The sequence below is a fragment of the Lontra canadensis genome, unplaced genomic scaffold, assembly GCF_010015895.1.
Source record: "Lontra canadensis isolate GAN:19392208 unplaced genomic scaffold, GSC_riverotter_1.0 scaffold7, whole genome shotgun sequence".
Taxonomy (NCBI): domain Eukaryota; kingdom Metazoa; phylum Chordata; class Mammalia; order Carnivora; family Mustelidae; genus Lontra; species Lontra canadensis.
This window is the reverse complement of record NW_022631001.1, coordinates 29,849,131-29,876,721: the sequence shown is the minus strand read 5'-3', so window position 1 is coordinate 29,876,721 and position 27,591 is coordinate 29,849,131. Positions and strand designations below refer to the sequence as shown.

The 27,591-nt window shown below is 45.7% G+C and overlaps 1 protein-coding gene and 1 long non-coding RNA gene across 3 annotated transcripts in view; both read left to right on the top strand.

Moving 5' to 3' along the window:
* The window catches only part of LOC116865142, a 38,311-nt gene extending 20,426 nt beyond the window's left edge, over positions 1–17,885 (top strand). The window contains exon 3 of one of the 2 annotated variants that reach the window (XR_004382153.1): positions 17,819–17,885. This is a non-coding gene — a long non-coding RNA (uncharacterized LOC116865142). Of the gene's footprint in view, positions 1–1,257; positions 2,021–17,818 lie in introns of those variants that run through there. The other variant, XR_004382154.1, reaches the window with a different exon arrangement.
* Positions 17,886–25,133: 7,248 nt separating this feature from the next.
* CAVIN3 (caveolae associated protein 3) lies at positions 25,134–27,146 on the top strand. Its single transcript, XM_032853312.1, has 2 exons — positions 25,134–25,992; positions 26,531–27,146. The coding sequence occupies exons 1-2, from the start codon at positions 25,609–25,611 to the stop codon at positions 26,930–26,932; spliced, it is 786 nt and encodes a 261-aa protein (XP_032709203.1). The 5' UTR covers positions 25,134–25,608; the 3' UTR covers positions 26,933–27,146.
* Positions 27,147–27,591: the final 445 nt, after the last annotated feature.

Below are 27,591 nucleotides of genomic sequence, written 5' to 3'. Positions count from 1 at the left end.
TACAAAACAGAAGCCCATATTTTAAAAAATACAAGTTTCATTTTGGAATAATTTTAGATTTACAGAAAAGTTGCCAAGAGAGCGGAGATGCTGTATAGCCTGCCCTGAGCTTCCCCTAACATCACCATTGTAGATAACCAGGGTACATTTATCAAAATAAACGAATTAACTTCAGTATAGTACAATTAACTGAACTACGGACTCTTCAGATTTTAGCGGTTTTCGCTGCTAATGTCCTTTTTCTGTTTCAGGATCCAAACCAGTGCTCTACCGACTGCATTTAGTGCACTTCTTATTATTGAATTCAAATCACATAATCATTCAGTCAAATCGTTATACAAGTTTCTAAGCTCTTACTCTTAATTTCTGAACTTATCTCATCATGGACAGATACAAAGAATTTGTGGCCTGGTTCTGGTCCTCAGGCCACACCTTGAATAGCACTGGTCTGAAGAACAGTGACTATATTTACAGTGGCACAGCAGGGGAGTGAGAAGGCTAGGAGGCGACTGCCATGAAGTTAGAGCACAGGGTACGAAGGAAGATGGTGGCCGTATGGGTGGGCCTTGGGCGTGGCCTGCTCAGAATGAAATGGTGGGAACAGGAAGGTTTTGGGAAAGAAGTCCCAAAAGATTCCCGGGAAGGCTGCAGTTCTGCATTTGTGTGTGTGGTGCACTGAAGCTTCCGTGTAAGTATCTGCAACAAGCAGCAGGCGGTGAGGACTAACTACGTGGGAGCTCACTGAGCTCCTAATGTGTCTGGGTGGAGAACATAGGACTTGAAAAGACAGTCATGGGTATGGGCCCAGAGATTCTAGGGTCTGACGCAGGCCCCTGCCAGTTTGTGGACTCTGGTGAGTCTGCACAGTGTTAGGAAGACTTAGGTGTAGGATCGTATGACAGGAGAACAGGAAACACAAAGGTCCAGGGATAGCAGTGTTCCCCCCTACCCTCAGGAAGGAAGACACCAGGACAAGGTGGCTATGCCCGTGCTTCAGGGCCTCCCTTCATCCTGAATATGTTGGGGAGCAGGTGGGTAATGTAAACACCTAGAGCATTTGTCTCCCTGTGTGGGCAGTGGAGTAAATAATAGAACCTCTGGGAAGGTTCTGAGAACAAAATGAGAACCACACGGAAATGTTGTCATGACACCCGTAGGGAGCTAGAGCTCTTCCCCATCCCCTTGCCCCTCACCTCCCGCTCAGGACAGCCAGCCAGAGTCATCAATTTCCGTCTTCATCTCTTCCTTTTCCACTAGGAGCTGGAATCAAGGTATCTGGTAGGGGTGGTCTGGCCCGGGTCCCCTTGCATCCCAGATTCTGCCAGCCTCCTACTCTGCATTCGTGCCGCTCATCTCCTGGGTGTTAGGAGGAAACCTCAGGGGGGCCTTCGCTGTGCCTTCCCTCCATCACCTCTAAGATACACTGGTTTCTGCTGAACGCTTTCCACAGTTCATCATCGTTGCTTATTTGATCATGGGAACAATGATGGCAGAAACCATGCCTGTCTTATCCTCCACTTGGTTTCCAGCACCCAGCAAGTTCATGGACCATCGTCGACACCTAACCAATACTTGCTGAATGAAAAATTGGAAGGAAAATATGTGACTTCTTTACTTAAATAGTTTCAAGTGTAGTTAACAGAGAGAAATACCAAATGTACCATCAAGTGTCAAAATGATGGTTGCTTGGAACTGGAAAGTTTGCTTGGAGAAAAGAAATAGATGATAAAGGTAGAATCAGGAATTACTGGTAAAGGAGAAGATTTAGTCTGTGCATGGTCTGGGGAAACCAGCTACCAACAAAGAAAAAAATAACCGACATCTTTTCCTCACATTGTATACCACGAACTTTCCAGATGAACCGAGGAGCTTTAAAAACCTTGGAAACACTGAACTATTTATCACGTCTCTGGAAGGAAGTAGGTTTCCATCTTAGAAGCAACAGAAGCAGTTAGCAAGGAGAAGGTTAACTGACTGGACTGTAGAAGTATTTTAAACTTTTGCATGTTAAAAAAAAAAAGTAAAAGGCAACCCAAATAAAAAGGGCAAACAAACCAGGGAAATATTTGCAGTCAACTGCCACAAGAACTTCCATAAATTTATTTTAAAAGAATACACGGAGACCCCAGTGAATAAACAGGCAGAGTATATAGCATATAGTTTCCAAAAGAGAAAAGACAGAAGGATGCTTAAGATTAAGGATGCTTAATTTTAATAAGCATAAGGAAGAAGAGGTTCATGGTAGCCAAAGGAGTCAGGGAAAATTCCACAGGGGAGGTGGAGTGCGGGCTCATTCTCACCGATATGGACTGACCAAGATGGAGGGAAGAGATGCCACGCATTTGGGTGGCCTTTCCTGCTTGCTAGACTCTCCTGGCTTCCCTCCAAATTTGCAAGGCTTTTGCAGCCTGGAGCTGGTTGGTCCCCCTTAGTGTCTCTCCAGCCACCATCATCCATCTGTAATGGAAACAGCTTTTCTTCATGAGGACAAACCACGCGGAAGCTTGGGGAGGTCTGGCAGAGGGGTGTTCTGGAAGAATGCTCTGGCCATGAGGGTAGGGAGCTAGCTAAGGACCCTGACTCCCCTGTCCCACCTTCCCACAAACTTGGGGTTTTCAGACCTAAAAACCAGCTGCTTGCCCACCCCTACCCCCAACTCCTACCTGGGGTTGAACTGCTCATCTTTTTTTAACAACTCTTTTGGGAAGGTGGGCAAAACTTGGCTTTAATTCCTCCAAGGAGAGCTCAACTAGCAATATCATTTTAGTCTTTTCTTTATATGACTTTTAATAAATATCTTTAAAAAATTATGCAGGCAATACATATTCATGGGAGAAAGTACAAATATAGCCGGCATTTCTGAGAGTTTTTATGAAGAGGAGAGAACAAGAGAAAATGGAAAACAGAAATAGTTCACTACCAGTCAGATGTCCAAGGGCAGCATGCGCGTCCTGTGGTCAGGAGCCGCTGCTCTGCCATGAGGCCTTCCAGGCCCCTGGGCTGCTTCCTCTCCTCCCTGCTCCAGACCTGTGAGGTCTGGGTCCCTCCATTCCTTCACATGGGAGAGGTCTCCAGGACACGAAAGCCTGATTCATCCTTTGCTGCTCCTTTCCGCCGGCCTCCCACTCAGCTGTCTCCCTGGTCTAAGGAACTAGACTCATTATCAGCCATTTGCATCAGCCATTCTCAATCTTTTCTCCTCCCACCACGTGTGATGGATGGCATCCATATTCATACACGCTCTCAAAGGTTAGACCCAATTTTATCGAAACCTGGACAGGATTTTTGCAGGAAATGAAAAAGTCTGTGGTAAAAATAACTGTTACATCTCAATGCGATACGATGACTTGAAATTGGCATGACTTCTGGCGTGTTAGCAGTCTGCCCACTCCTGGCTACTGTGTGTGTGGCACAGGCTTTGGAGAAGCAATTCCTGAGTCCTGGCTGTGACACCACCCCTTTTTCTTCCGAATTAGTGAGGGTGACATTATTATAAGGATAAGTCACCACCGAGCCTCATGCATATATTTTATAGCGATTATTGTGTTGAATTGTGTATTTCCCCCATTAAACTTTTCCATTAGTTGTTGTATCCCTAGTGCCCAGCACAATGCCTGACATTTATCCGTGCAGACTGATTGAACAGGTGAGGGAAGCCTGCATGCCTCCTACCCCATGTCTAAGAAACCCTGCCTTCCCTTTATGCCTCCCTCCCTACCCAGCTGGTACTACCAGCAGCTCTCGGGGGCTACATTTTCTAAACTTAGTTTTCTTTCGTGTTTGGCTTGTTGGCACTAGTTTATCATGCCAGCCCTGACTTGTTGGCCCTGTTTCCTGGGCTCCTTTACTCATTTTTTTGTCTTTTCCAGTCATCAGGAGTCCTTGAGATATTCTCAAGGACTTTCTTTAGAATGTAAGACTTCTACAACCTTCTCCTTCCCCTAGCAGGAGCTCTAGGTTGGCTCTCCACCTCAATTTTGACTCCTTGACAGTATACTTATGTCTAATCTACTTCTTTTTAATCACCCAGAGCATGTAGCCCTGGCTGAGATATATATATGCTAGGCCTACTCCTTTGCAGCTTATATCATACTGTTCATTAAATAAGTAACTGTGTAGTTTATCTAACATCTGTGTCTCCCATTTGGAGGTAAATCCTACAAGGATAGGTATTCTGACTGTTTTATTCACTGCTGTATCCCCAACATCTAGCACAGGCCCCCGCACATAGAGTTCAATAAAGTTGTGTGATAGGAATGAATGAATGAATGAATGAATGAATGAAGTGAATTGAATGATTGACTCACAGTAATTTTCATAAGCAGGGGATGGTTTTGTTTTTGAAAAGAAGTCGTAATGGTGAAGGATCTGCTTATGAAAGGGGAAAACAAGCCTTGGGGCAGTTGGCAACCTAGAGCAGTGGTTAATGCTTAAGGAGACTCCATGGGCAGTCTGGTCAAGTGCAGGGGAACCTGCTTGGGCCAAAATAGAGGGAACAAAAGGTTCTGGGAGGGCTGGGAATGGGAGTGGGGATGGTGAGTCACAATTTCCTACATCCATCCCACCAGTTTCTTCCATGATCATATTTACTTTGGTCCCTGTACTATGTTCCCAGGTGACCTGGGGTAAAAGTAGAAGTTGGTTTGTTTATCTGTTATACTGTTCATGTGGATTACTGTTTGGCAGCAATGTCTCAAGGAGGGTTATTGCTAATCACTTCTGATGCATGTGGGCTGGGGCAGAGGTGGCCAAAGCTGGCCTTTTGGGAGATTGTACGTGGGATTTACCAATTAGTCCAGCAGGCTCACACTTCCTCATGAGACCTGGGCCCAGCTGTGGCCCCTGTCTGGACATGGGGCCCAGGGACAAAGCAGGAGGCAGAAGTCTTGGAGGCAAGGGGCTTTGGCAGCAGCTTCGGCAGCAGCTTCAGGGACCAGAGGGAAGCAGAAAGGAGATGGGCAGTCTGGAGGGACAGCCTAGCTCTTGTTATGCTCACTAGACCTTAATGAAGTCCCCTCGATCTCTGAGTCCTAAGTGATGGGTACCAGGTCCCTGAGGGAAAGGGGCTGAATCAAAACTTTGAAAGGTCTAAACATGTTAAAGTTTCTGTCTGATCTTCATATGTCATTCAAAGTAAAACAAACCATAGAATAAGTTTAGTTCAGTAATACAATTCAGGTGTATCCTGTGATGGTTAGTTTCATTGATGTTTTTCTGCAAATACCAAATTCACTTTAAAAACTTTTTTTCAGTTTTGGTGGTTCTACTTCAGCAGTGCCATCCCTGAAGAGGGACCTGAGGTAGAGGCCCTGTCACAGAGACCTGAGTGAGAACTGGCTCACTGAGAGGCTGAGTGCAGGGCTAGAGGAATGGAGGGAAAAGCTTGGGTAACTAACTGAGGGTCTAGGTGAGGGTCCTGGTCACTGAGGGGGTTCACCTGGGAGGTCATCACAGGTCTGAGTGAGGGTCCCCAGTCACTGCTGAGGGTGGGGTGTGGTCATCGAGGACCTGAGGAAATGTGCCTCATCACTAAGGCATTTGTCAGTAGCACTGCTTACTGATGGAGCCATCTGGTTACCAAAACCTAAAGGAGAGGCTACTGTCACAATTCTCGAGTACGGTCAACAGGTCCTAAGTGAGAGGTTGTACTCCTTGAGAGAACCAAGGAGGATGTTTGGTTCATGGAGTTAGGGTCTCTACCTTCTGAGGGAACTGTGTGGGTTGGGGGTCCTGGCTTTGAGAGGTTTGAAGAAATAGCTCTGACCTCTGAGATATGGCTGAAGATCTTTCATCAAAGTAAATACAAATAAGGCCTCCATATAGGTGGGGAAAACTGTCCAGAGTGGGGTCCAATAACTGAGTCTATGGCCAGATAAAGCCCGAGGGGCCCTTAATTCTTCCTCCCCTTCCTCCTTCAGCCTGATCTGCAGGTCTTCCAGTCACCAGTAGATGGCACTGCAGCTTCACACAAGGACAGGTCTGCCGGCTTGTGTCCCAAGGTGGGGTCCAGGTGCGAGCAGGTGAGGAAAGAGAGAGGGAATTAGTTGCTCCTCTGACCACATTCCCTGGATGCAGGGAGGAACCGGGCTACCAAGGCCTAAGCAGATCTCCTAAACACTGGCCATTTAGAGTCCAAGTCCTCTTAATCACCAGGCTGATTAAATGCAGTGTGACTTTTTACATTTGATTCATTCATCAATTCAGTTGTTCAGCAGGCCTAGTACCTGATAGAGTTTGTGCTAGGCTCTGAGGGAAGATACAAGGGTGATTAAAGAAGGTTGCTGTTCTTGCAAAATCCATAATCTTGGAGGTGAAACATTAACATAAACAAAATATAATACATGTGATAAGGGCTATAAAGATGTACCCAATGCTGTAGAAATCCAGGGAAGGAAGAAATTTAGGATCCGGGGAGTTGGTGAACATAAAGGAAGAAAGAGGTGACATTGACTCAGGGTCTCAAAGTATGATCCGGGTTTTTGTTTGTGAGACACCAGTGGAGGAAGATTCCCGGAGTAGAAACAAAAGCGTGAATAAAGATGTGGGGTGGGAAGGAGCATGGGTGTTGAGGGATCATTTTGTACCCCAAATGTCTAACAGGGTGGGGATGGGCTGGGAGGGTGGTAAGGAGTAGGGATGACAGATAGACAGGTGGAGGGGGGGATCGTTGAGAACCTTATAGCCCATACTTAGGGATTTGGTAATGGCTGTTTAATGCATGAAGAATCAGGAGGGTTTTCAAGTAGGCAGATGAAATTCAGGGTTCTGTTTAATTTGCTAGTAGCCAAGGTGTGGGGTGTGGGGTGGCTTAGGGGAGGGAGATTGCATACAGGAACCCAGATAGGCAACCAAATTAGAATTTATGAGAGTTAAGTAAAGAAGGAGTTAGGGAGAAGAAAACAGATTTAGAGGTATTTAGGAGGGAGGATGAATAGGATTTTGTGGCAAAGTAGATGTGAAAGGAAGAATGAAGAATTTAGGCAAATAATAAATGTGAATATTTACTGAGCATTTAATATCTGTAACACTTTGTCAGCCGTCATGACAGTGCTCTATAAAATAGGAATTATCATCCCCATTTTCAGATGCAGAAACTGGTGCTCAACCAGGCTATGTAACTTGCCAAAGGTCACACAGCTTGTTCTGTCCCCAACCTGGTTTTCCTGTCTTCAGTCTTACCCCTTTCCAGACCACCCTCCACACTGCCACAAGCTAGAGCTTCCGAAAATCCTTCCTGAAAACCCTCCAGTAGCCCTCTATCATGTAGAGGATAAAATAAAGTCAAAACGCTTCCCAGTTGCACATAGAGCCCTTGGCTATCCAGTCCCTGCCACCCTCAACATTTCCCTGCCCCATTCTACGGACCAGGCAGACAGGGTTGCTGGTACTAACTCCCGGAAGGGCCCACCTCTCTTCCGGTATGCACTAGTATGTGTGGTGAGCTGGTGGTGCACCCCCCGCCCCGAAACCCTCACCTATTCTGACCCTTCTGCCTCCTGTGCCTACCTCTACCCTGTTGCCTGACCACCTCCTACTCATCCTTCAAGTCTCAGCTTAAATGTTACTTCCTTTGTGACTTCCTTAGCCTTTTGTGATCCACCCTCAACCTCACGTGGTTAGATCTTTACATGATATGCCCTGTCCCAGCATTTCCTAACATTTACCATGATGATAATTAAGTAATTATTTTCATAACTATTGTTATGACAATATCAGTCGCTTCACTAGACTATCGGGCTTTTTGACAGAAGGGCCCTAATGGAGGATATCCATTACAGCTTTTTGTAACAACAAAAATGCCTGATTTGCAGGAAGCTCTGCAAAAGACACGGATGTCCTTTGGAAGATGGGAGTGTCCTTACTCATAATTATACTTTAATAACCGTTCTCAAAATGTTGGCTTCCTGACACTAAGATTCTTTTACTACCTGAGTCAGGAGCATTTCCCCTAGGGGACTGTAGTAATGATTCCACTATATTGGAAACTGGTCATTTTATATTTCTCATGACACACAACAGAAAGGGAACAAAAGTTGTCCTAGTGTTGTCTAGAATGATTAATCTTGATAGCTATTAAAGAACAAAAGGTCTGCTGAGTGAATCTGAAGGTCTCATTGACTTTATTAAGCGATTCATGAGTCTCACAGCACCCCATCTAGCAAGTGGAGAGATGCTCTGAGAAGTGGTACAAAAATACAAGATTTTTATAGGAAGGAGGGTGTGGCAAGATATTTTTAGCAGAAAGAAAAGAAGGGTTTGTTTTGGGCAGAGTCAACTTCCCTTCCCTTGGGGGCAGTGGCAGGGGGTCTTATCCAGCAGATTAGCTCATCATCCTTTGGAGACCAGAGCATTTCTGACTGACTGGTTAAGATTACATTTCTATGGGAGACGGAAGTTGCAATTGTAACTGAACTCAAAGGGTTTGTTGTCACTTGGGGTGCATCAAATTGAACACAAGGCAAGGAAATTTGTAGGCAGTGAACTTATTATTACGCAGTACAAGTAAGGAGACTGAGATAGTTCTCAAAGCACTCTCTGTAGGGTTAGCACAGGGAGCTTTGATTTAGGGTATTAGTGGGCGGGGCAGGGAGCTTAGGCACTTCTGGTTCAACTGGGCAGGCCTAACATGTCCACATGCTAGTGCCTACATAGTATGTTTAAAAAATAGCAGAAAACTGCCGTAGAAGGAGATCTTAGTATTATAATGAACTAAAGGTAAGTTCAGAACAATTCAGGGGGCTTCTGTGCAGGTCCTCAGCTCCAGTCCTACTCAAACTAGCTCGGTAAGGAGAAACCAGGCGAAACATACTAGCTTCTACCCGCTATCAGGTGAACCCGTAGTTGGGCGTCTCCTTGGCTGGAAGTGTAGGTTCTGTAAAACAAAATAGAACTGTTTTTTTTCTGTTCCCCTCCTCCCTTCTGCTGATAGCTTTCAGCCCTCTTACTTGAGTAATTTCGCAGTTGCATGCTGGTTGAAACAATTAGTGTTAATTACTATGAAGACCTGGTTTGGTGACTTGGCTTAAGTGACTCCATTTTGGTCCTGTGGTTTTCTCTTTTTTTTTTTTTCTTTTTTTTTTTTTTTTCCTTTTCCAATCTAACACCACAGTGTTAGAGAACACCCTTCTTGTTTTCCTTGTTTGTAACATATTTCTTTGACAGGGGAAGCAGATATGTATATATATATATACATATATATGTATATATATATATATAATATATATAATTATCTACATTATATATACATAGTTGATCAACCATAATATACACATCATTTCAGAACCAGTAATCAATATCATTATGAGGAACACACCTTTGAAATACAGAATAGAGCCCCTGGTTGGCTTCATTGGTTGAGCATCTGCCTTCGGCTCAGGTCATGATCCCAGGGTCCTGGGATTGAGTCTGGTGTGATCGTCCTGTCCTGGTTGGGCTCCCTGCTCAGTGGGGAGTCTGCTTCTTCCCCTCCCTCAGTCCCCCTTCTCCTCCACGCCATCCCTGTGCTTGTGCTCTCTTTCTCTCTCTCAAAAAAAAAATTAAAAAAAAAAAGAAATACAAAATAATTTATGGACAGTACTTTTGTATTCTGTCTTCTAGTTTCTGTTCAAAATATAGTTTTCCAAAGTCATTTTGGTTTCCTACTCATGTCCTTCATTGTAGTTATTTATTTGTTAAACAGGTAGGCTCATTTGCTATAGTTTGTATTTTATTTTGCATTTCCCCCACTACTTGGGGTGTTAATTTTCCTTTTCTAACTCACAGTAATACTTATTCTTTGTGGTATACAATTATATAGGTTTTGGCAAATCCATAGGATTGTGTGAACATCAACACAGTGGTCACTGAACATGATCCACGCTTGAACAGTGATCTTTTGTGTATAGTTCAATGTGTTTTGACAAATGCACACATTTAATGTAACCTGTGTTTCTGTCAAGATATAGAACATTCTCAGCTGGTCAGACAGCAGGAAAGGTGAGCTAGAGGCTGAGCCGAGGGTGCTCCCCAGTGTACAAGCACTGATGATAGTGGACGGGATGGAGGCCTTCAGGCACGTGGTGTGTGCCAGTGGTTTTCTTTTCAATACTATTATTGGAGAAAGGCGGTTTGCCCTCCCTCTCAGGGTTTTGTTTCATATGGAGGGAGCTCCTCTGGAGTAACACTCTTGGCCTCTCTTCCCAGAAGAGAAGTCAGTAACTTATCAGAAAATTTGAGAAGAACTAAGTGAGCACGCTGGTTCAGCTCCTCCATGCCTTTCTTTGGCAGTCGGACTGGCTACAGAAGCACGTGTTCTGTAGGACGTTTTCAAGGGACTTGCCCCAGCGGGGAGACCTTAGTTTTCCAGGATAATCTGTAACTGGGTAGGTAAGCCTCTCTTTCTTTCTGGGGGTATTAGAAAGTTATCCAATTATATACATCACCTTCTCCATTATTTTATCAATAAAAAAAAAGTAATATGTTGACCTCTACCTTTTAATTGGTTTTGAGCTGGGGAGAGGAAAAGTGGGGGGCTATTTACTAAAGATCCACAGAACTTCAAGATCTAATTTCACTGGATCGGAAGCCTTATTAAATAAACAGGGAATAGAATTTGGGGATCCAACTAACATGTGAAGAGGCTTCTGGTGAGGCCAGGTTCCACAGCTTGAGGTACGGACTTGAGTAAGCATGCCTTTGTGACCATGTGGCTTGTGGTCGCTTGCATGGAGCCATGGAGCTGGCTTGTTTATGGAGGGAGTTGGTTTTTATCAGTTGTAGCTGGATGGGCAACTTTAGGTTTTTGGTGCCAGGTGTGTGGGGTCTTCCCCTTGGTGGGTCCCCACGCCTCTCAGGACTTTATCCACAGGTGAGGATCTGTTTTGATAGAGGCAGGGTGGTGGGCTGGCTTTAGGATGCAGGGGCAGGCCATTCCTGCCTTCAGCCAAAGTGCGTCTGCTCGGCGCAGGTAGGTGGCCTCAACATTTATAACGGCAGGATTGAGACAGATAGCACCCTGGGCCAGGGTCCGAGGGCTGGGGCAGGTGGGGATAGCTCAGCTGACACTGGTCTCGGCAGGTGCCTGCTACACAGAATCTAGCAAACACCTGCTGGCCACACTGCTCTCAGAAAAGGCACAGCCACAGTGAAAATGAGAGCCTTGGGTATAATTGCTGCTGTTTATCCTTGAAACACACAGCTGTTAGACTTAGCATTTGTGCGTGGGCCGTGTAGGGACCACACAGAGATGCTGGTGGGCTGCAGTGTCCTAATAAACAGGGGTAGCTGAAACCTTCCTGCTTCGTTCCTGGAGGAAAGAGTCCTTCTTAATATGAGCCTTTTATACATGGGGCGTGCAGAACAATTGTTTACCAGTCGTATTATTGGTCAGACTGCTCCAAACCTGATCCAAAATAATGCCATTTTGAAATTACCCTACCCAAGAAAGGGAACCATGGAAAGACTAACCTGCTCTCATCACATGTTAAGAAGACCAGGATGGGTGAATAAAGATGGGAAAAGGAGATGCATCTAGGTCTCAATCGCTCTTAAAGAAGGTATAAGAACAGAGTAAGATGTCTGAATTTTTTATTAGCTCAGAAACAGTGATTAGATCTTAAATAAATCTAGAAAGAGATTAAAAAAAAGTCCAGATTTCAGAGCTGACTGGAATGACTCCTTCAAAGGATACTAAATTTAGGAAACCATTAAGAGGCAGCTTTTCAAAATGAGAGATCATAGTGTGAGCAAATTATAAAGTTGTAGTTTACTTTTTTGTATGCCAAACATATTCTATTGACTTTATCAGTTTATCTACTGAGATTAGTAGCCAAGAACACTCCAGTTCAACTCTACCAGGTTTTGACTCCAGTACCTGCAACTGTATGGGAATTCAAAACACTTAAAAAAAAAAAACAAAAAACACAACATAAGCACAAAGCCAGTATGACACTCAAACTTTTTTCCTTAATATTATTTAATGTTCAGTTAGCATTTAAAAATTCAATTAGCTTTCAAATTTCCCAGATTATGTCATAATTTTTTTAGCCTATTTTTGGAATCAGAGTCCAAATAAGATACAATCATTAATATTAGTTTATAAGTTTTGTAGATCTCTTTTTATCTATACCTTTACCTTCCACCTTTTTTTTTCTTTGAAATTTATTAGCTGAGGAACCTGAGTTATTTATCCTGCAGGAGGTCCCACAGTAGGCATAGATTGCTTAGATGTACTGAAAAATGTTTCTTTGTCTCATATTGCTGGTGAATTAGTAGTTAGATCTAGAGATTTGATCAGATTCAGATTTGATTTTTAATTTGACCCCCTGGGGCAAAGTGGTCATTTCTCTGATAAATTTGAAAAGAGTGAGTTGGGTATCCTCAACACAGCTCCTCTGGCTCTTTGTAGCCAGACTCCCTCTGGATATACACGTTCTATTCTCCTCCTCCATGAAGTAAGATTTAAAGGGGTCTTCCCTAGATGGGGTAGAGGATGGAGTGGGGAGTAAGGAGAGCTACAGTTTTCTTGTACAATCTATGAATGGGTGGGCTAGTTTCCCTAATCCTGGGGTTCAGGATCAAGAAGCCCAATTACTAAATGATAAAGCCACATCTATCAATATCAACTTATCAGTAGTGTTGTTATTTTGACCTCTCACTTACCTTATTCCTTTGCATTATTTCTCAATTGATTCAGAACTCAGGCAGAGAATGGGGTGGGTATTATTTATTGGAGCCTTTAAACTCTACAACAACCACCAACGATAAAGGGACTAGCTAGTTGTGTTAGATAAGCTTCTGTGCCTGTCTTGTCTACAGGTCCTATTAAGAGTTGGCCATACTGGGTGCCTGGGTGGCTCAGTTGTTTAATCACCTGCCTTTGGCTCAGGTCGTGATCCTGGGGTCCTCAGATGGAGCCCCATATCAGGCTCCTTGCTCACTGGGGAGCCTGCTTCTCCCTCTCCCTTTGCCCCTGCCCCCACCCCCACTCATGCTCACTTGCTCTCTCTCAAATAAATAAATAAAATCTTAAAAAAAAAAAAAGAGTTGGCCATATTTACTGTATTCATCTCATTCCCTCACTCCTGGGCAATAGCTAACTGGGCCTGACCCAAAGCTGTCAGTTAGGTGCTCACTCTCTCTTTCAGGAAATTCTCCTAAGACACAGTGACTTTAATCATTTTATAGTAGGTGCTTGAGCTGGATTGGGACAGCCATTTTCTGGCCCTGTGCCTTGCTGATAAGTAGGCACAGAGACTCAGCTTCAGGAAAGGAGTATGGAGCAAGCACACAGACAGGGGAGAAATAAACGATCAGGAGACCTTTGAGAATCAGAGGTAGAAGATGGGCTCTCTGACCTCCTTATTGTAGTCCCATAGGCTTTTTTTTAGATCTTAGAGAGTGTGAGATAGTCACTTCTCCCTAGGTTGATGATATAGAAGGAATTGTACTCACTGGACTTGCTGATGAGACAGCACTGTTAGTTTTCTGGAAGAACTTTCATGATAGGCTCACTTGAGGTAGAAGCTGAGAAGCCGAGGAATCTAAGTATGGACAAAACATTGGCTGGAGCAAGGGAAAGCATTTGCTTAGTCTGGAGAGAAAAGGAAGAAAGAGAGTAAGAGTGTGTGGGGTAGAGTCTGTGATGTTGGTGTGACATTTCCCATGACCAACCCTCTGAAACTTTAGAGTTCTGATCTCTTGAAACAGGAAGTTGTCAGTGTTCTTAGCGAAAATTGATGAAGGGATTGTGCTTTACACCCAGATTCATTTGGAGGAATGAAGGCAGCCCAAGGGAGTATAGGAGACCTGAGAGAGAGAGAGAGAGTGTGTGTGTGTATTGAAGTGGAACAGAGTGTGTAGAACCTTGGGCTTGAAACCGAGGTTTAGAACTAACTGTAACCTGATGATATTGGTCACTTGGGATGTGAGCGTCCTTCACTTCCTCTTTTAGAAGGCAGGGTCCTGTAATCGACACAAAGACCCCAAAGCTTCGGTCATATTGTTCCTCAAATTTGTCATCTTTGCCAGGCTATCCTATCATCATGGTTATGTCCCCCTGCCCTCAGGTAGCCTGTCACCACCAGGAGCTCCTTGTTACAGCTCACTTAGGTCTCTCTCCATGACCTCAAAGGGGCAGATCTTCCTTACCCTCACAGGTCTCTTCCTCTTTTCTCTCCCAAATTACCAGCAGCCTAAGTGATTATGTGCAGGTTTCTTCACCAAAGAGTTGAAGCAATTTCAGGAGGGAGAGTCAGTGTCAAAGAAGGGAAGGATAAAGTGCTCCTAACTATTTTTTTTTTTTTTTTGTGAGACTTTTTCTTTAGTTCTCAAAGGGATTCTATGTACAGATCCAGATCCTTCAGACTCTTTGGATTTTAGCTGGACAACTTTTTCTTCTTGGGCCTCCTTTTAAAATTTGTCCCATTTGAAACCCCACCAGTTTCCAGACCAGTCATAGGAAGGGATCTCACTCCTTGGGTGTTCTCTCTCTCCAGATTCACCATCCTTACCCCAGCCCAACATTCCTAGTCTCACTGTGCCAATCTTAGGTGAGCCTCAAGACATTAAGCTAGTTCAAAATGAAGCCTGTTGTCACCCAAGTCTTGCAGAACTGTGTGTATAGGGGAGGAGGTGGGGCGGGGGAGGGGAAGAACTCCTGGGTCTGTAGTAGTTGTGGATTTAGGTCTTCCTGGCCAGATTTCCTTTTCCATATTCCTATATGTGTGAGCAGCAATCATGTCAGTTCATTTGATTAATAGAATTGTTATATTAGCTCATCTACTGCTCCCAGGAACAGACATTAACTTTTAGAGAGTACAATCTAGACTCATATTGAAAAAGGATATATTTCCTCAATTAGAAGGACATCTCGCCTTTTTCCCAGAGTTAGTGGGCCCCATTATTGTTCAGAAAAGAGGTCTGGTTTCTTTCCTGCTCTGCCTGGTAAGCTACTGAAAGAATAAATAAGCTATATTATCCTTTAATGGCTCCTCCCTCTTGGTAATTCAGGAAGGGCTCCAGACTCAATAAATAGTTTCAGTAGTCTTCTTTGGGAGCTGGGGTAGCTGCCAATTGTTTTATAATAAACCCACCTTCATTTATATTAACCAAGATAGTGTCTGTTCCTTGCAACCAACTGACCCTTGTCTAGAAGAGAAAGGGGTTTTGACAAGTAGGTTTGCAAGCAATAGAGCCTCAAAGAATGTGGATACTCTCTAGCTTTGCCGCATGGTGTCAAGTGGCAAAGATTCTTTCATCCTGGGCAGAGCAGTGTGGTGAAGCCTGGCCAGCTTGAGTGGGCTTCTGCTTATTGCAAAAAAGTGACACCTGAGTAGCACCCAATATAATACAGGCCTGAAGATTTATGGGTAGAATGTGAGGAGCCCCTGGCATGACTTCTTGTTCTGCCATGTCTGGTAGTAAAGGTTACTTAAAATATTAGCATAATTCTAGATTAATTCACCAAGGGTTCAAACTTTTCTGGTATGAAGATTTGGGTCAGTTCACCTAGTAAAGAAACTGTAAGCAGTGTAGGTACTGGTTAAGAGCCTAGGCCACGTGAAACGCACTGTAGAGGATAGACAAAATAAAGATCAGTTTTACTTCTAAAATTCAACCATCAACTTCTCATCCAACTGGCATGGGATTTTATTTAAATTTAGCTTATTTTTATTTTATTTTGTATATGCTTTTTAAAGATTTTATTTATTTGAGAGAGAGAGTGCTGGGGGAGGGGCAGAGAGAGAGGGAGAAGGGAAGCAGACACCCTGCTGAATATGGAGACTGAGGCATGGCTCATTTCCTGATGGTGGGCTTGATGATCTTCTGACACTGGGCTCAATCCCAGGACCTGGAGATTATGTCCTGAGCCAAAACCAAGAGTCCAATGCTTAACCAACTGAGCCACCCAAGTGGCTTCGTAATGTTCAACTCAATCTGTTTTCTGAGTTTTTAATTCTAGTTGTAACCAACTTCTCTATGTCTTTCCCTCTTCCTTGTAACATTTGACATTTCAAATCTTTCCAATTTATTTTGCCTTCTCATTCTAATGGTCCTTGATTGACTGGAAGGATGTGAGAGGGAGTCCCTCACCCGAGGATCCCAAGCTTCAGTCAAAGACTTGGCTAGTACAGGCCACTTTCTGAGAGTTGTGTCAGGAGGTCTTTCTATACACCCCTTCCCCAAGATCCAGGTCCCACAAGGTTTGTGCACTACATGGGGAAGCCAGGGTTTCCCAATGGTTATTGCTTTTGGTTTCAACCAAGGCACTATGTGTTGGCCTCTTGAGGCATCTTATAGAGGCTCAGGTCCTAGATTGAACCTGGGATCATGATGGGGGGGAGGGGCTTAAATTGTTCAGCCATAGAGAAAGCTTATCTCTGCCTCCCCTTCACTCATTGCGTAGATAAAACAAAGCAAGTCCTATGAGGAGCCTAAGCAAAGGGTTATTTCAGGGGAGGGAATGGACACAAAGCAAAGCAGCATATTCCTTCCTTTCCTTTCTCAAATTTTGTTGCCGAGATATCACCATAGTCTACAGGCTCTCCTTCAGAGTGGGCACATCTGGCAATGCATATGATGGTGACTCCTCTTGGACAGGTGAGCTGGCTTCAGGGTAAAGCCAGGCAGCATCAATGACATCAGCAGGAGGGTTCACTACTCCAAACACTGTAGTCCTGGCCTGTGACCAAACTCAGCCCATGTGTGGTGTTTCCCCCATCCCTTCCTCATTGCTTCTCACTGGTCTCTCTCTCCCCAGGTTGCCAATCAGAAGTAGGCGCTTAATTCTCATGAACACATTTACTTCTAAGGCTGTCATTGCAAGCACAATTTATTTGCTTAGCAAAGCAAATTTTGTGTTTTCTTCAATTAACAAATCTGTATTGGGCACCTTCGTATTCTAAGCTCTTGGGTGCTTAGCATTTGTCCTAAAAGTAAGAACACAAATATCTGTGGTAACCAGTTGTGGGTAGGTGCAAGGTCACATTTACTTTTTTACTCAAAACTGCATGCTCCAATCTAAACATGTTCATCCTTCTCATAACCCTCACCTCCCTTCTCCAGGGTGAGGCAGTCTTGCAGTGAACATCCTGAGCATTTTTACAAGAAGGGATCTTGTTAACTTCAACAGTTCTTACAATACTTCCCCCAAAAGGATAAGATCAACAATTATAGGGATACCTGAGAGGTGCAGTCACTAAGTGTCCGAGTCTTGATTTCAGCTCAGGTCGTGATCTCAGGGTTGTGAGATCAAGCCCTGAGTTGGGCTCCTCACTCAGCGTGGAGTCTGCTTGAGGGTCTCTCTCCCTCTCCCTTGCCCCTGCCACTCTTGCTCTCTCTAAAATAAATAAATAAATCTTTAAAAGAAGAATATTCCCACCATCAAGGTAAACCATGTTGAAAAGTATATATTTTTGACAGTGCTGATCCAGGTCCTGAAGCATTCCAGAAAGTACTCTCCTGTATCCTTCTCTACCAATTTGAAATAGTCCCAAACACTGATGGAGGAAATCACTTCTCCACTAATGCTTTGTGATTTCATTCACACTGATCATCTCCTGCAGGATTTGGCTTTCAAGTGAAATGAAAGGATTCTTTGTGTCATCTCTCAGAGAAACCTGTGTTATTGTTATTGGTAGCATTTGGGGTGGCTCATTCACCCCCGTAGTATTAACTAGAGTAGTTAATTCACTAGGGGCGGTATTAACTAGGGGTGTGTAGGTCAGTAGGGTACTTACTTGCCGCATGTGGCTGTTAAGCTTTTGAAATGTGGATTGTGTGACAGGGGACTTAATTTTCATTGTAATTTGTTTTATTTATTTATTTATTTTTTACACAGGCTCCACACTGGAAGTGGGACTTGAATTCGCCACCCTGAAATCAAGACCTGAGTTGAGATCGAGTCGGATGCTTAGCTGACTGAGGACCCCAGGTGCTCCCTTTACTAGTAATTTAAAATTAAACAGCCACATGTGCCTAGTAGCTGTCATGTTGGACAGTGCCAGGCTAGAGAAATCCTGAGACAAATTTGGATCACATTTTTGATATCAGGCTTTACCAGGTGGCACTCTAATCTGACTTCCCAAGGGTCCTTCAACCCCTAACTTAATTGCAAGGAGCAATTTCCATTCTTTGTTAGAAGATTTACATTGTAACTCTACAACCTTTATAAGTACAGTAGCATCTAGAAGTTACAGTTCTCTATCTTTATAAACTTTCTTATTCTAGTTGGAACCATGTAAGTATATGGTTTCCTCAATATATTGCACAAATTTTCCAGTTGTGGAAGTATCAGTCAGTAAATATTTCCTTTTTCTTTCTCTTTTCCCGCCCTCTCTCTCCCCTCCCCTCTCCCACCCTTCCTGCCTTCCTCTTTGTACCCCCTGCCATGCCCCACCTATGGCCATCCTTCTTTCCTTTCCCTCTTTCTCTCTTTCTTTTTTTTAACATAAATCTCTAGCCCATATCAGTAGGACTGCTCCAGTCCCCTCCTGCATTCCCCCACCTACATTAGCTTCCAAGCTAACTGAACTTTGGCTGACTCTCATGCCTCCAAGACCAGCCCCACCTCCTCCCCCTGGTCTCACTCCTTAGTCCAGGGCCTGAAGCAGCCCTGTGTACCCCTGTGGGGTGAGAGAGCTTAGATGTGGCTTAGATGTAACTTGGTGACAACAGGGATGTCTTAACCCTTATGTCCTGACTGTTCAATTAATACTTCCTTCATCCAACTCCCTAGAATAAGGAGGAGTCATGATTAATCTGCAGCTCCCACAAACAGGCAAATTAACTAGCCGGCAGTGGACTCATTTTGTATAGTACATTACCTCCATGAGATTCAGTGCATTACTGTGATACTATCCCATTTGACAGGACAGGGTGTGATACCAAAAAGCTGGGGTACCAGCCTCAAGGACAATCTCATCAGTCTTAGGGATCCTTCTCACTCTTGGAGTAAATGGGTAAGCTTGCAGCCTATCAAAACATGGTTACCCTTTTCAGAGCCTCACCACTGCCATACCTGGCTGGGTTGGTAAATGATTATTCATACAGTCTGGTTCTGAGAGCTTTCTCTTCTGCTTCTAGAATCCACTGAATCCGAATAGGATAAGAAATATTTAATAGGGTACTTTGTGTTGCGCAGTACTGCTAAACGGTGCCAGTTGCCTTCGAGTGGGATGGGATGACAGAGCCAAGGCTGTTCTCTGCCAGGGTAAAGCTTACTTCTCTCACTTCCCTAGTTGAATTGATTAGCAACTCTCTCCTTTTTTAGACACCAAACAAATGAGTTATTTTTCAAACAAAACCTTACAACTAAGCACCACCAACTCATGCAGTGCTAAATCTTATAAGCCACATTGTTTCCAAGTTGTGATAGATTCTGGGTGGCTCATAATGACTTCTTCCTTGGGCCCAGCCTGAGATAAATGGCAGCGGGAGGAGGTGAGGGTCTTTGTACTAAGACGAATGTGGCTACAGGACCCCAGCTATACAGAGTTTCCTGGTAGTCGCCACTGGTCTGAATCACTGCCCATGGCATCATAGTGCAGCCTGTCCTCCAGGCCCCATCGCATCTCTCTGTCTAGAGGGCTGCCCTGTGAGAGGTAGGGCACACCATTCCCTAATGATCTGCCCTGTCCTTTATTATGTGGGTGGCAGAATATGGTCATGGATCAGAGGCTGTAGTTGAGAAAGGCCATAGAGCTGAAGGTAGAGGGCTGCAGTGGTTTGTTGGTGGCCCCGTGGTTATTTGGTGAAGAATGCAAGCTCAGATCCAGGCAAGGCTAAGGCCCTCCCTGTCAGAGCCCACTGAGTTCCTCAAATTACAGAAGGAGGTTCAATAGAGTCTATTCAGTAAGTGTTCTAGGTTTTTTGCCTTTTGGAATGTCCCAGGACATTTTTGCAGAAAAGCTCAACTCCCACGTCCTGACTGTTGGCACATACTCCAGAACTGTGGGCTTCTGCCAACCTTGGTCTCATTCCAGGTGTGTGGTACTCCGATGTGCCTCAGCCAAAACATCCATCCGTGGCATACTGATTTACCTCATTGTTAACATTTTTCTGCCCCTAATCCTTTTTGTAGGTGTCTTTCTGTGTAATGGTTTCCTAGGGCTGCCATAACAAATGTCCACAAACTTAGTGGCTTAAAACAATAGAAATTTATTCCCTTCTAGTTCTGGAGGACAGAGGTACAAATCAGTGTTGGTAGGGCTACACACCATTGGAGGTTCTGAAGGAGAATCCATTCCATGCCTCTCTCCTAGCTTCTGGTGGCTGCTGGCGATCCTCAGTGTTCATTTTTTTGTGACCGCTTTCCGATCTCTGTCTCAATCTGCATAACACCTTTTTCTTTTTTTGTATCTCTGTGTTCTCCTTTTCTTACATGGGCACCGTTCACTGGATTTAGGACCCATTTTAAAACTAGGATGGTCTCTGATAAGACTCTACTACCAGATAAGGTCACATTCACAGATACCAGAGGATAGAACTTGGACATATCTTTTATGGGGATGCTATTTATCTCACCAAAAATATGAGAAAATGATAGTCGTTTGATTTAATAGCATGCCTGATTTTTATAAAAAAGTATCCCCAAACCTCTTGGTTATAGTATACCATTTCAGGATCTTCCATCCATTTGGGGATTTTGATTTCTGGATTCAATTCAGATTCTTACTTCCTGTTGCCCCAAACTTACAGTTCTCTTAATTGCCAGTGACACAGAGCTCCGTCATTGTGTAGAATGGCCTTACCCCTTCCGTAGACAGGATGTCTATGACAAAGGGTGGAAGGTAGTGCCTGTCCACTGAGGGTCATTCCCTGTTAAATGCATAGTTCTGCCTGTGTTGCACATTGTTACTTTTGATTCAAGAGTTAAGTCCCTGAAGGATGCCCCAGTTTGTCTGGGCAGCTGAAGGTGAGGTTCAGGGTCACGGATGATTCTTGTATGATTAACTAACATAGCCATCCCTCATCCTTTCTTAGATTCCCCCCGACCCATTTAATAATTAAAGACTGTTAGTCTGTATTGCAACATGAGACAGAGCATTCCCATTTACAGAACAACCCTGCAAGCTTCAGTGAATCTTTCCACTAGCTTTTGTGGTAGAATCACAATTAGTTGTTTTTCAAAAACAACATAATTCTCAGAGGCTGGAAGTATTGCCTTAATCTAAAACTCTAAGTATTTCTGCTATATTTTTCCTGCTTGGATCTGCCTCTTTCCCTCCATGCCCCAAATCATCTGTGAGAGAGGCAGAAATTAAAGAGACCTCAGGTCTTATCTTTCTTTCTGACTTACAGGGTACCAGGGGTAGAACTGGCCAGACTGTGACTTGTGACCTGGCCAGGGCCAGTTACCGAAGCTCCTCTGAACCCTATTCAAAGTATGTGGCCTTTTTGGATAATCCAAGAGATGGAATGTGTAAGAATTCCAAGATGGAGCATATGCCAACTCTAAAACCCAAACACCCCCAATAGCAGCTGTTCTTTGTTGTTGTGGGAGGTAATGATTACATACGCTTCCCTACATGTTGCAGGCTTAAGTGCCACTACTTCTTAACCTGTCTGCCGGATTCCTTGTAGCTGGTCCCCAGAACTGATGGTGCTTACTCTTCCCCTCAGTGACTCTGCCACTTTTGTTTCAGGGGACTTTTGGAACATCATATAGTAGGGCACCTGACCGCTGAGAAAAGAAGAAAAAAGACAAGGATGCAGAATGATACCACCTGAGTCACCATAACCTGTTCTGTAGCTCTCAGAGATTTCCTTTTACCCTCGTCTCATTGAAAGTGAAGGGAACATCCAACTGTTCTTGATACTGGCAGAGACAGAGAGCCGTCTGTGAGCAGATCTTTGTTAAGCAGTATATTCTAGGCCCTGTGAAAAGTACAGTGTTTTTTTGTTTTTTTTTTTTTAATAGAGCCAGTGTTTCCTCATAGTATGCCAAATTCTAGGAAGGGGATGGGCCAGTGTATAAAAGGAACCTTTGGCAAATAGAGTGGGCAATACCTTTGTTTCAGGTTTGTTTTTTTTTTTTTTAAGATTTTATTTATTTATTTGACAGAGATCACAAGTAGGCAGAGAGGCAGGCAGAGAGAGAGGGGGGAGCAGGCTCCCTGAGGAGCAGAGAGCCCAATATGGGGCTTGATCCCAGGACCCTGGGAATCATGACCTGAGCTGAAGGCAGAGGCTTTTAACCCACTGAGCCACCCAGGTGCCCCAGCCTTGTTTCAGGTTTTTAAAAGGCGTGTTGGCCCTACCACCATAGCATTCCACAAATTTTTGCAAGATCCATTATATCTGGGCAACTGTTAATTTAATTGTCTACATCCACAAGGTGTCTTCAGGCTCTATTAACTTTTCCTGCAGAGAATTTCATACTTCCCACAGAATTAACTGGGGAGGCCATTGAGGGGGGCAACCTATGTAAAGGGATACTGTGATAATGATGGTGATTAATTAATGGATATCTTAGTTTCCCTGGGTTATTAAATTACCACAAACTGTGGCTTAAAACAACAGAAATATATTCTATCAGAGTTCTGGGAGGCTGAAAGTCTGAAATCAAGGTGTTGCTGGGCCATGCTCCCTCCAAAGCTTCTAGTTAAGAACTTTCCATGTGTCTTACAGCTTCTGGTCTCTCCAGGCATTCCTTGGCTTCTGGCAGCATAACTCCAGTCTCTGTCTCTGTCATTACATGGCATTCTCTGTGCCTCATGTCTTCTTCTTTTTATTTATTTATTTTTCCCTCATGTCTTCTTATAAGGACACCATTCCTATTGGATTAAGGTCCTCTGTTTCTTTAGTATGATCTCATCTTAACTTGATTACATCTGCAAAGACCCTGTTTCCAAATAAGAACATATTCATGGGCATCAAAAGTTAGGACTTGAACATACCTTTTCAGGAGACACAAAAAACCTATTCCAGTGGGTTTCCACTTTTCAAGCCCACACCAAGGAGTTTGAGGGAGTAGTTGCAGCCACACCCCAGAAATCTTTAAGATCAGGTTACACTGCCTTAGAGGGTTTCATTCTGCATCCTTGTTTTCTTTTTTCCTTATCCTAATTGGAAACTGCAATATGGTTTCTTCTTGGATACTCCACGATCAAGGTTACACGACCATAATTTCTATCAGTCTGGGCTTTGTTAACTCAGAGCATTCTTCTGGGTTGCCCCAAGTTATTTTTATCCACCTTAAGGGCTTCACTTTTCCCACATCAGTCAGTTCCTATGACTTTTATACCTAAGGTTTTAGAGAGACCCATAGAATCATCAATAACTTTATTGCTAAGTTTTAAGCTCCTCCTTGCTCTACATATCCAGAGAGGGATTTAGCAGGTCTTTGAAAAATACCTAACCATGTAGTCTTGCTTATAAATGCACTGGACTCCCTTAGCATTACTCCTCGAGGCTGATGATTCTTTCACAGCCTTCCTCTAGAAGATAATTTTAATTGACTAATCCTAGCAGTGCTGAGATAGCCACTTTTCCTCCTATACCATCCATGTTTCTAGGGAAGGACAAGAAGTAGGCCTAATTTGTTAAAATGTAATTTTCAGCTTTCTTGTTACCGCTGGGTGAAGGAACCCAGGCTAAAGCTTACCAAGGCAGGATACTTTCCTAGCCATATAATTTGGTTCTGGAATGGCCATGTAACCCAGTAGAAGGCAAGTGGATTCTGGGAGGCTTCTGGGAAATAGATGTCCTAAATTTTATTTTTTTTTAAGAAGATTTTATTTATTTGACACACACACACAGAGACAGAGAGAGATATCACAAGTAGGCAGAGAGGCAGGCAGAGAGAGAGGGGCTCTACCCCAGGACCCTGAGACTACAACCTGAGCTGAAGGCAGAGGCTTAACCCACTGAGCCACCCAGGTGCCCTAGATGTCCTAAATTTTAAGATGGGCCCTTCTTTTCTCCTGACCTTGTGTACCAATATATGACCTGAAACTGCTGTAGCCACCTTATGCCTAGTTTGGGAATAAAGCTGACTCCTGAAATGAAGCTGCACAGTTGAGAGAATGGTAAAGAACTAGATTTGAAGCTGTGACTGACCTACATTTAATCATCACTCTACAATGGGCTTTTCCAAGTAGGTGCAGATTGGGTTTCTTGTTTCTAAGAACTAAACTGGGTTTTCTATTCCCCTGGTTTGAAAGCATTTTATCTGGCACATCCTGATGGGTCTGTCTGAGCACATGGAAGGTCCAATGGTAGAGACAGTGATTCCCAGCAGGCTCCCAAGGGAGTCTTTCCTCGGTGTTAAGCACAGGGCTCAGGCTCCATAACCTCCTATTTGTAGAAGTCAGTCATCAACTTAGCATCCCCAGAAATCTGGCCAAGAGCTGCCATCCTCTGGGGTACTTTTGTGTCAGACTGCAGGTCCCTTGCATTAACTATGCCCAGTGATAGTTACAGTTTCTTCCACAGTTATCAAGTGGCCCTCACAGATTGGGTGAGGAGAGGGGTCAGGATCAATGGATAGCTTGGACTCCTGAGCCTACAGTCAGTTTACCGCGTTTTGCTAAAGACAGGAGAGGGGATTTTCCAAGCTGATGGCATTACAAATTCATGAGCCACCGTAACTGGACCTTCTAGGGACACACTCTCTCCCTCTACAGCAGCAGTTTTAAATTTTCTTCACCCGCTGCAGATATTCTCAGCTATTTCTAGAGAAAATTAAACAAACAAAAAAACCCCAGGTTGGAGCCACAACCAACCTGCAAGGAAACAAAGACATACCAGCACCTACAATAACCCTTTTAAGGGTTCAAAGGAAGAGGTGTCTTGCCTGCCCTCCAGGCTTAGGGTGTAAGAGCTAGGTGTGGCTGGGGCTTTACCACTGAAGCATAAAGAAAGGGAGGTGTGACAACTAGAAGAAAGAAAACAGGGCAAAGCTACCCAACAATAAGAACTAGAGAGGCAGTAAAGGAGGCCTGTGGCTAAACCCTGGCGATGACTATTTGGAAAATACCAGAGGATGCCCCGCCTGCCGGTGCGCACGGAGCAGCCTGTGTGGTCAGGAAGCGAGGCCAACACCCTAAACAGTCTCGAGTCTGTTGTGTGTAGCATCCCACAGCCTCCCTGCCTACCGCGCCCAGCCCCGGGGGCACGAATACAGCCCTCAGGGACGTGGGACCAGCCCCGGGGGCACGAATACAGCCCTCAGGGACGTGGGAGGCCGAAGGCCGTGGCTGTGGAAGCCCCTCAGGTTATCCTTGTGGCCTTGCTTACATAGTTTCTTTACCCACTCGATGTGCACAACAGAATTTTCCATGGCTCACCCTCTGCGGTGGTGGGAGTACATTCCAGAAAGAGACACACCAGAGAACTGTGGCGAAGGAGAGGAATTCAAACTTACAGGGAGAGTTTGGGGAAGGGGGGCGGATACGAGGCCGACCAGCTTCCCTGCAAAGGCCCCCGGGGCGGAACAGCAGAAGGGGGAGCGCTTCCGAAGGACCCCGCCGCCGCCATCCCGCCCCTCGCTCCCCTTCCCGCCTCCCGGGAGGGCCCGCTCCGCCTGCCTGAGTCACGGCTGGAGCTGGGGAGGAGCCGGGGAAAGGAGGCCCCAGCCCAGAGTGCAGCCCGCGGCCAAAGGGAGAGCAGGCAGGACGGTCGGGGATCATGGGGGAGAGCGCGCTGGAGCCGGGGCCTGTGTCCGCAGCAACGGCGGGGGGCCCGGTGCACGCCGTGACGGTGGTGACGCTGCTGGAGAAGCTGGCCACCATGCTGGAGGCGCTGCGGGAGCGGCAGGGGGGCCTGGCTCGGAGGCAGGGCGGCCTAGCGGGCTCTGTGCGCCGCATCCAGAGCGGCCTGGGCGCGCTGAGCCGCAGCCACGACACCACGAGCAACACACTGGCGCAGCTGCTGGCCAAGGCGGAGCGCGTGGGCTCGCACGCGGATGCCGCGCAGGAGCGCGCGGTGCGCCGCGCGGCCCAGGTGCAGCGGCTGGAGGCCAACCACGGGCTGCTGGTGGCGCGCGGGAAGCTCCACGTCCTGCTCTTCAAGGTCAGTGACCTTAGGCGTCCCCCGCCTCCCGACCACCATCTGGGGCCTCCTTCCCTCCCGTCCCCCGCCTGGCTACCACACCCGCATTCCTCACCCCACCCGGCGGAGCGGACTTCTAGAGCCGCACCCACTTCCCACCACGCTGCCCCATCCCCTGAACCCAGCCTGGCCAACCAGAGTTCGCCCAGCTCGGGCTCAGGCCACGTCCACCGAATTTGCTCCAAGTCCCAGCCCATCCCCGAACGGTGGCGGAAGTGCGTCCCGCGACAGTTCGACAGTTCTCTTGTCTCCGATTCTTGCCCCTGCTACCACCATCCTGTCTAAGCAGGTCCCACGTACTTTCCAAACTTTAGTAGTTCGCCCAGTAGCTCTTCCTCTCCCTGCTGCCCCCTACTTTCCCACGCCTCCCTTTGCTTTGCCACTCCGGCTGCGGAGGCCAGGGTTGGGGCGGGTTCCTCGGTGTAGTTATGGAGTGAGACTTATGCCGCTGCGCGGTGTAGGGGACTGCCCGTGTCAGAGCTGTGTTCATCACATGCAGGAGGAGGCCGAAATCCCAGCCAGCGCCTTCCAGAAGGCGCCAGAGCCCTTAGGCCCAGCTGACCAGTCCGAGCCCGGCCCAGAGCAGCCCGAGGGTGAAGTTGAGGAGAGCTCGGACGAGGAGCCCGTGGAGTCCAGGGCCCGGCGGCTGCGGCGCACCGGGCTGCAGAAGGTACAGAGCCTGCGAAGAGCCCTGTCCGGCCGGAAAGGCCCTGCAGCACCAACGCCCACGCCGGTCAAGCCACCTCGCCTTGGGCCTGGCCGGAGCGCTGATGGCCAGCCGGACGCCCGGCCCAAGCTGGAGCCCAAGCTGGAGTCAGAACCTCCACAGGACACCGAGGAAGATCCCGGGAGACCTGGGGCAGCGGAAGCCGCAGTGCTTCAAATAGAGAGCGCAGCCTAATGGCCGGTGCCTCTCCGGTGCCTATGCCCAGTCCCAAAATAAATCTCCCTTTCAGAATGCAGCCTTCACACCCAAATAAGGAGTGAATCCTGCATCCACAGCCCCGCTCTGACTTGCCTCTCCCAGTTCCTTCAGGCTAGACTGTGTCCTCTGAGAGAGGAGCAGCCACTCTAACCTGCTTGCCCTCACTGTCAATAAAAGTAATGTCACCTAATCTGGACTCCATGTGAAGAGGTGGGAGGAAAAGCCTGCGAGGCCTAAGACATTTGTTAGAACCTGGAATGTGGCTTCAATTTCAGAAAGATCACGGAGTCGTTTCTTAGGTTCCCAATGAATCTTGGGCTCTGGCGAGTGGCACATAGAAATACCCTGTTGGCCACCTGCTTGTAGAGCACTTTACTCAGGGAGAAGCAGCCAGTATAGTCTTTCGCTGTTGGTGCTCAGTAAATGTCAACAAGTGGTTTTCCCCTGGGTTTCTTCTCCCTCATCTTCCTCTTAAAGATTGGGTTTCCCTTTATTCTTAGCCCCCTTCTCATTCCGGGTACTCTGTGAATATTTTCTCCCCAGCCTTCCCCACCAGCCACACACACTGTCCTGAGCTGTGGTTGAAATGTACCTCAACTCACTGTGTCCAAAGCAAGCGATCTACCTCTTAAGTC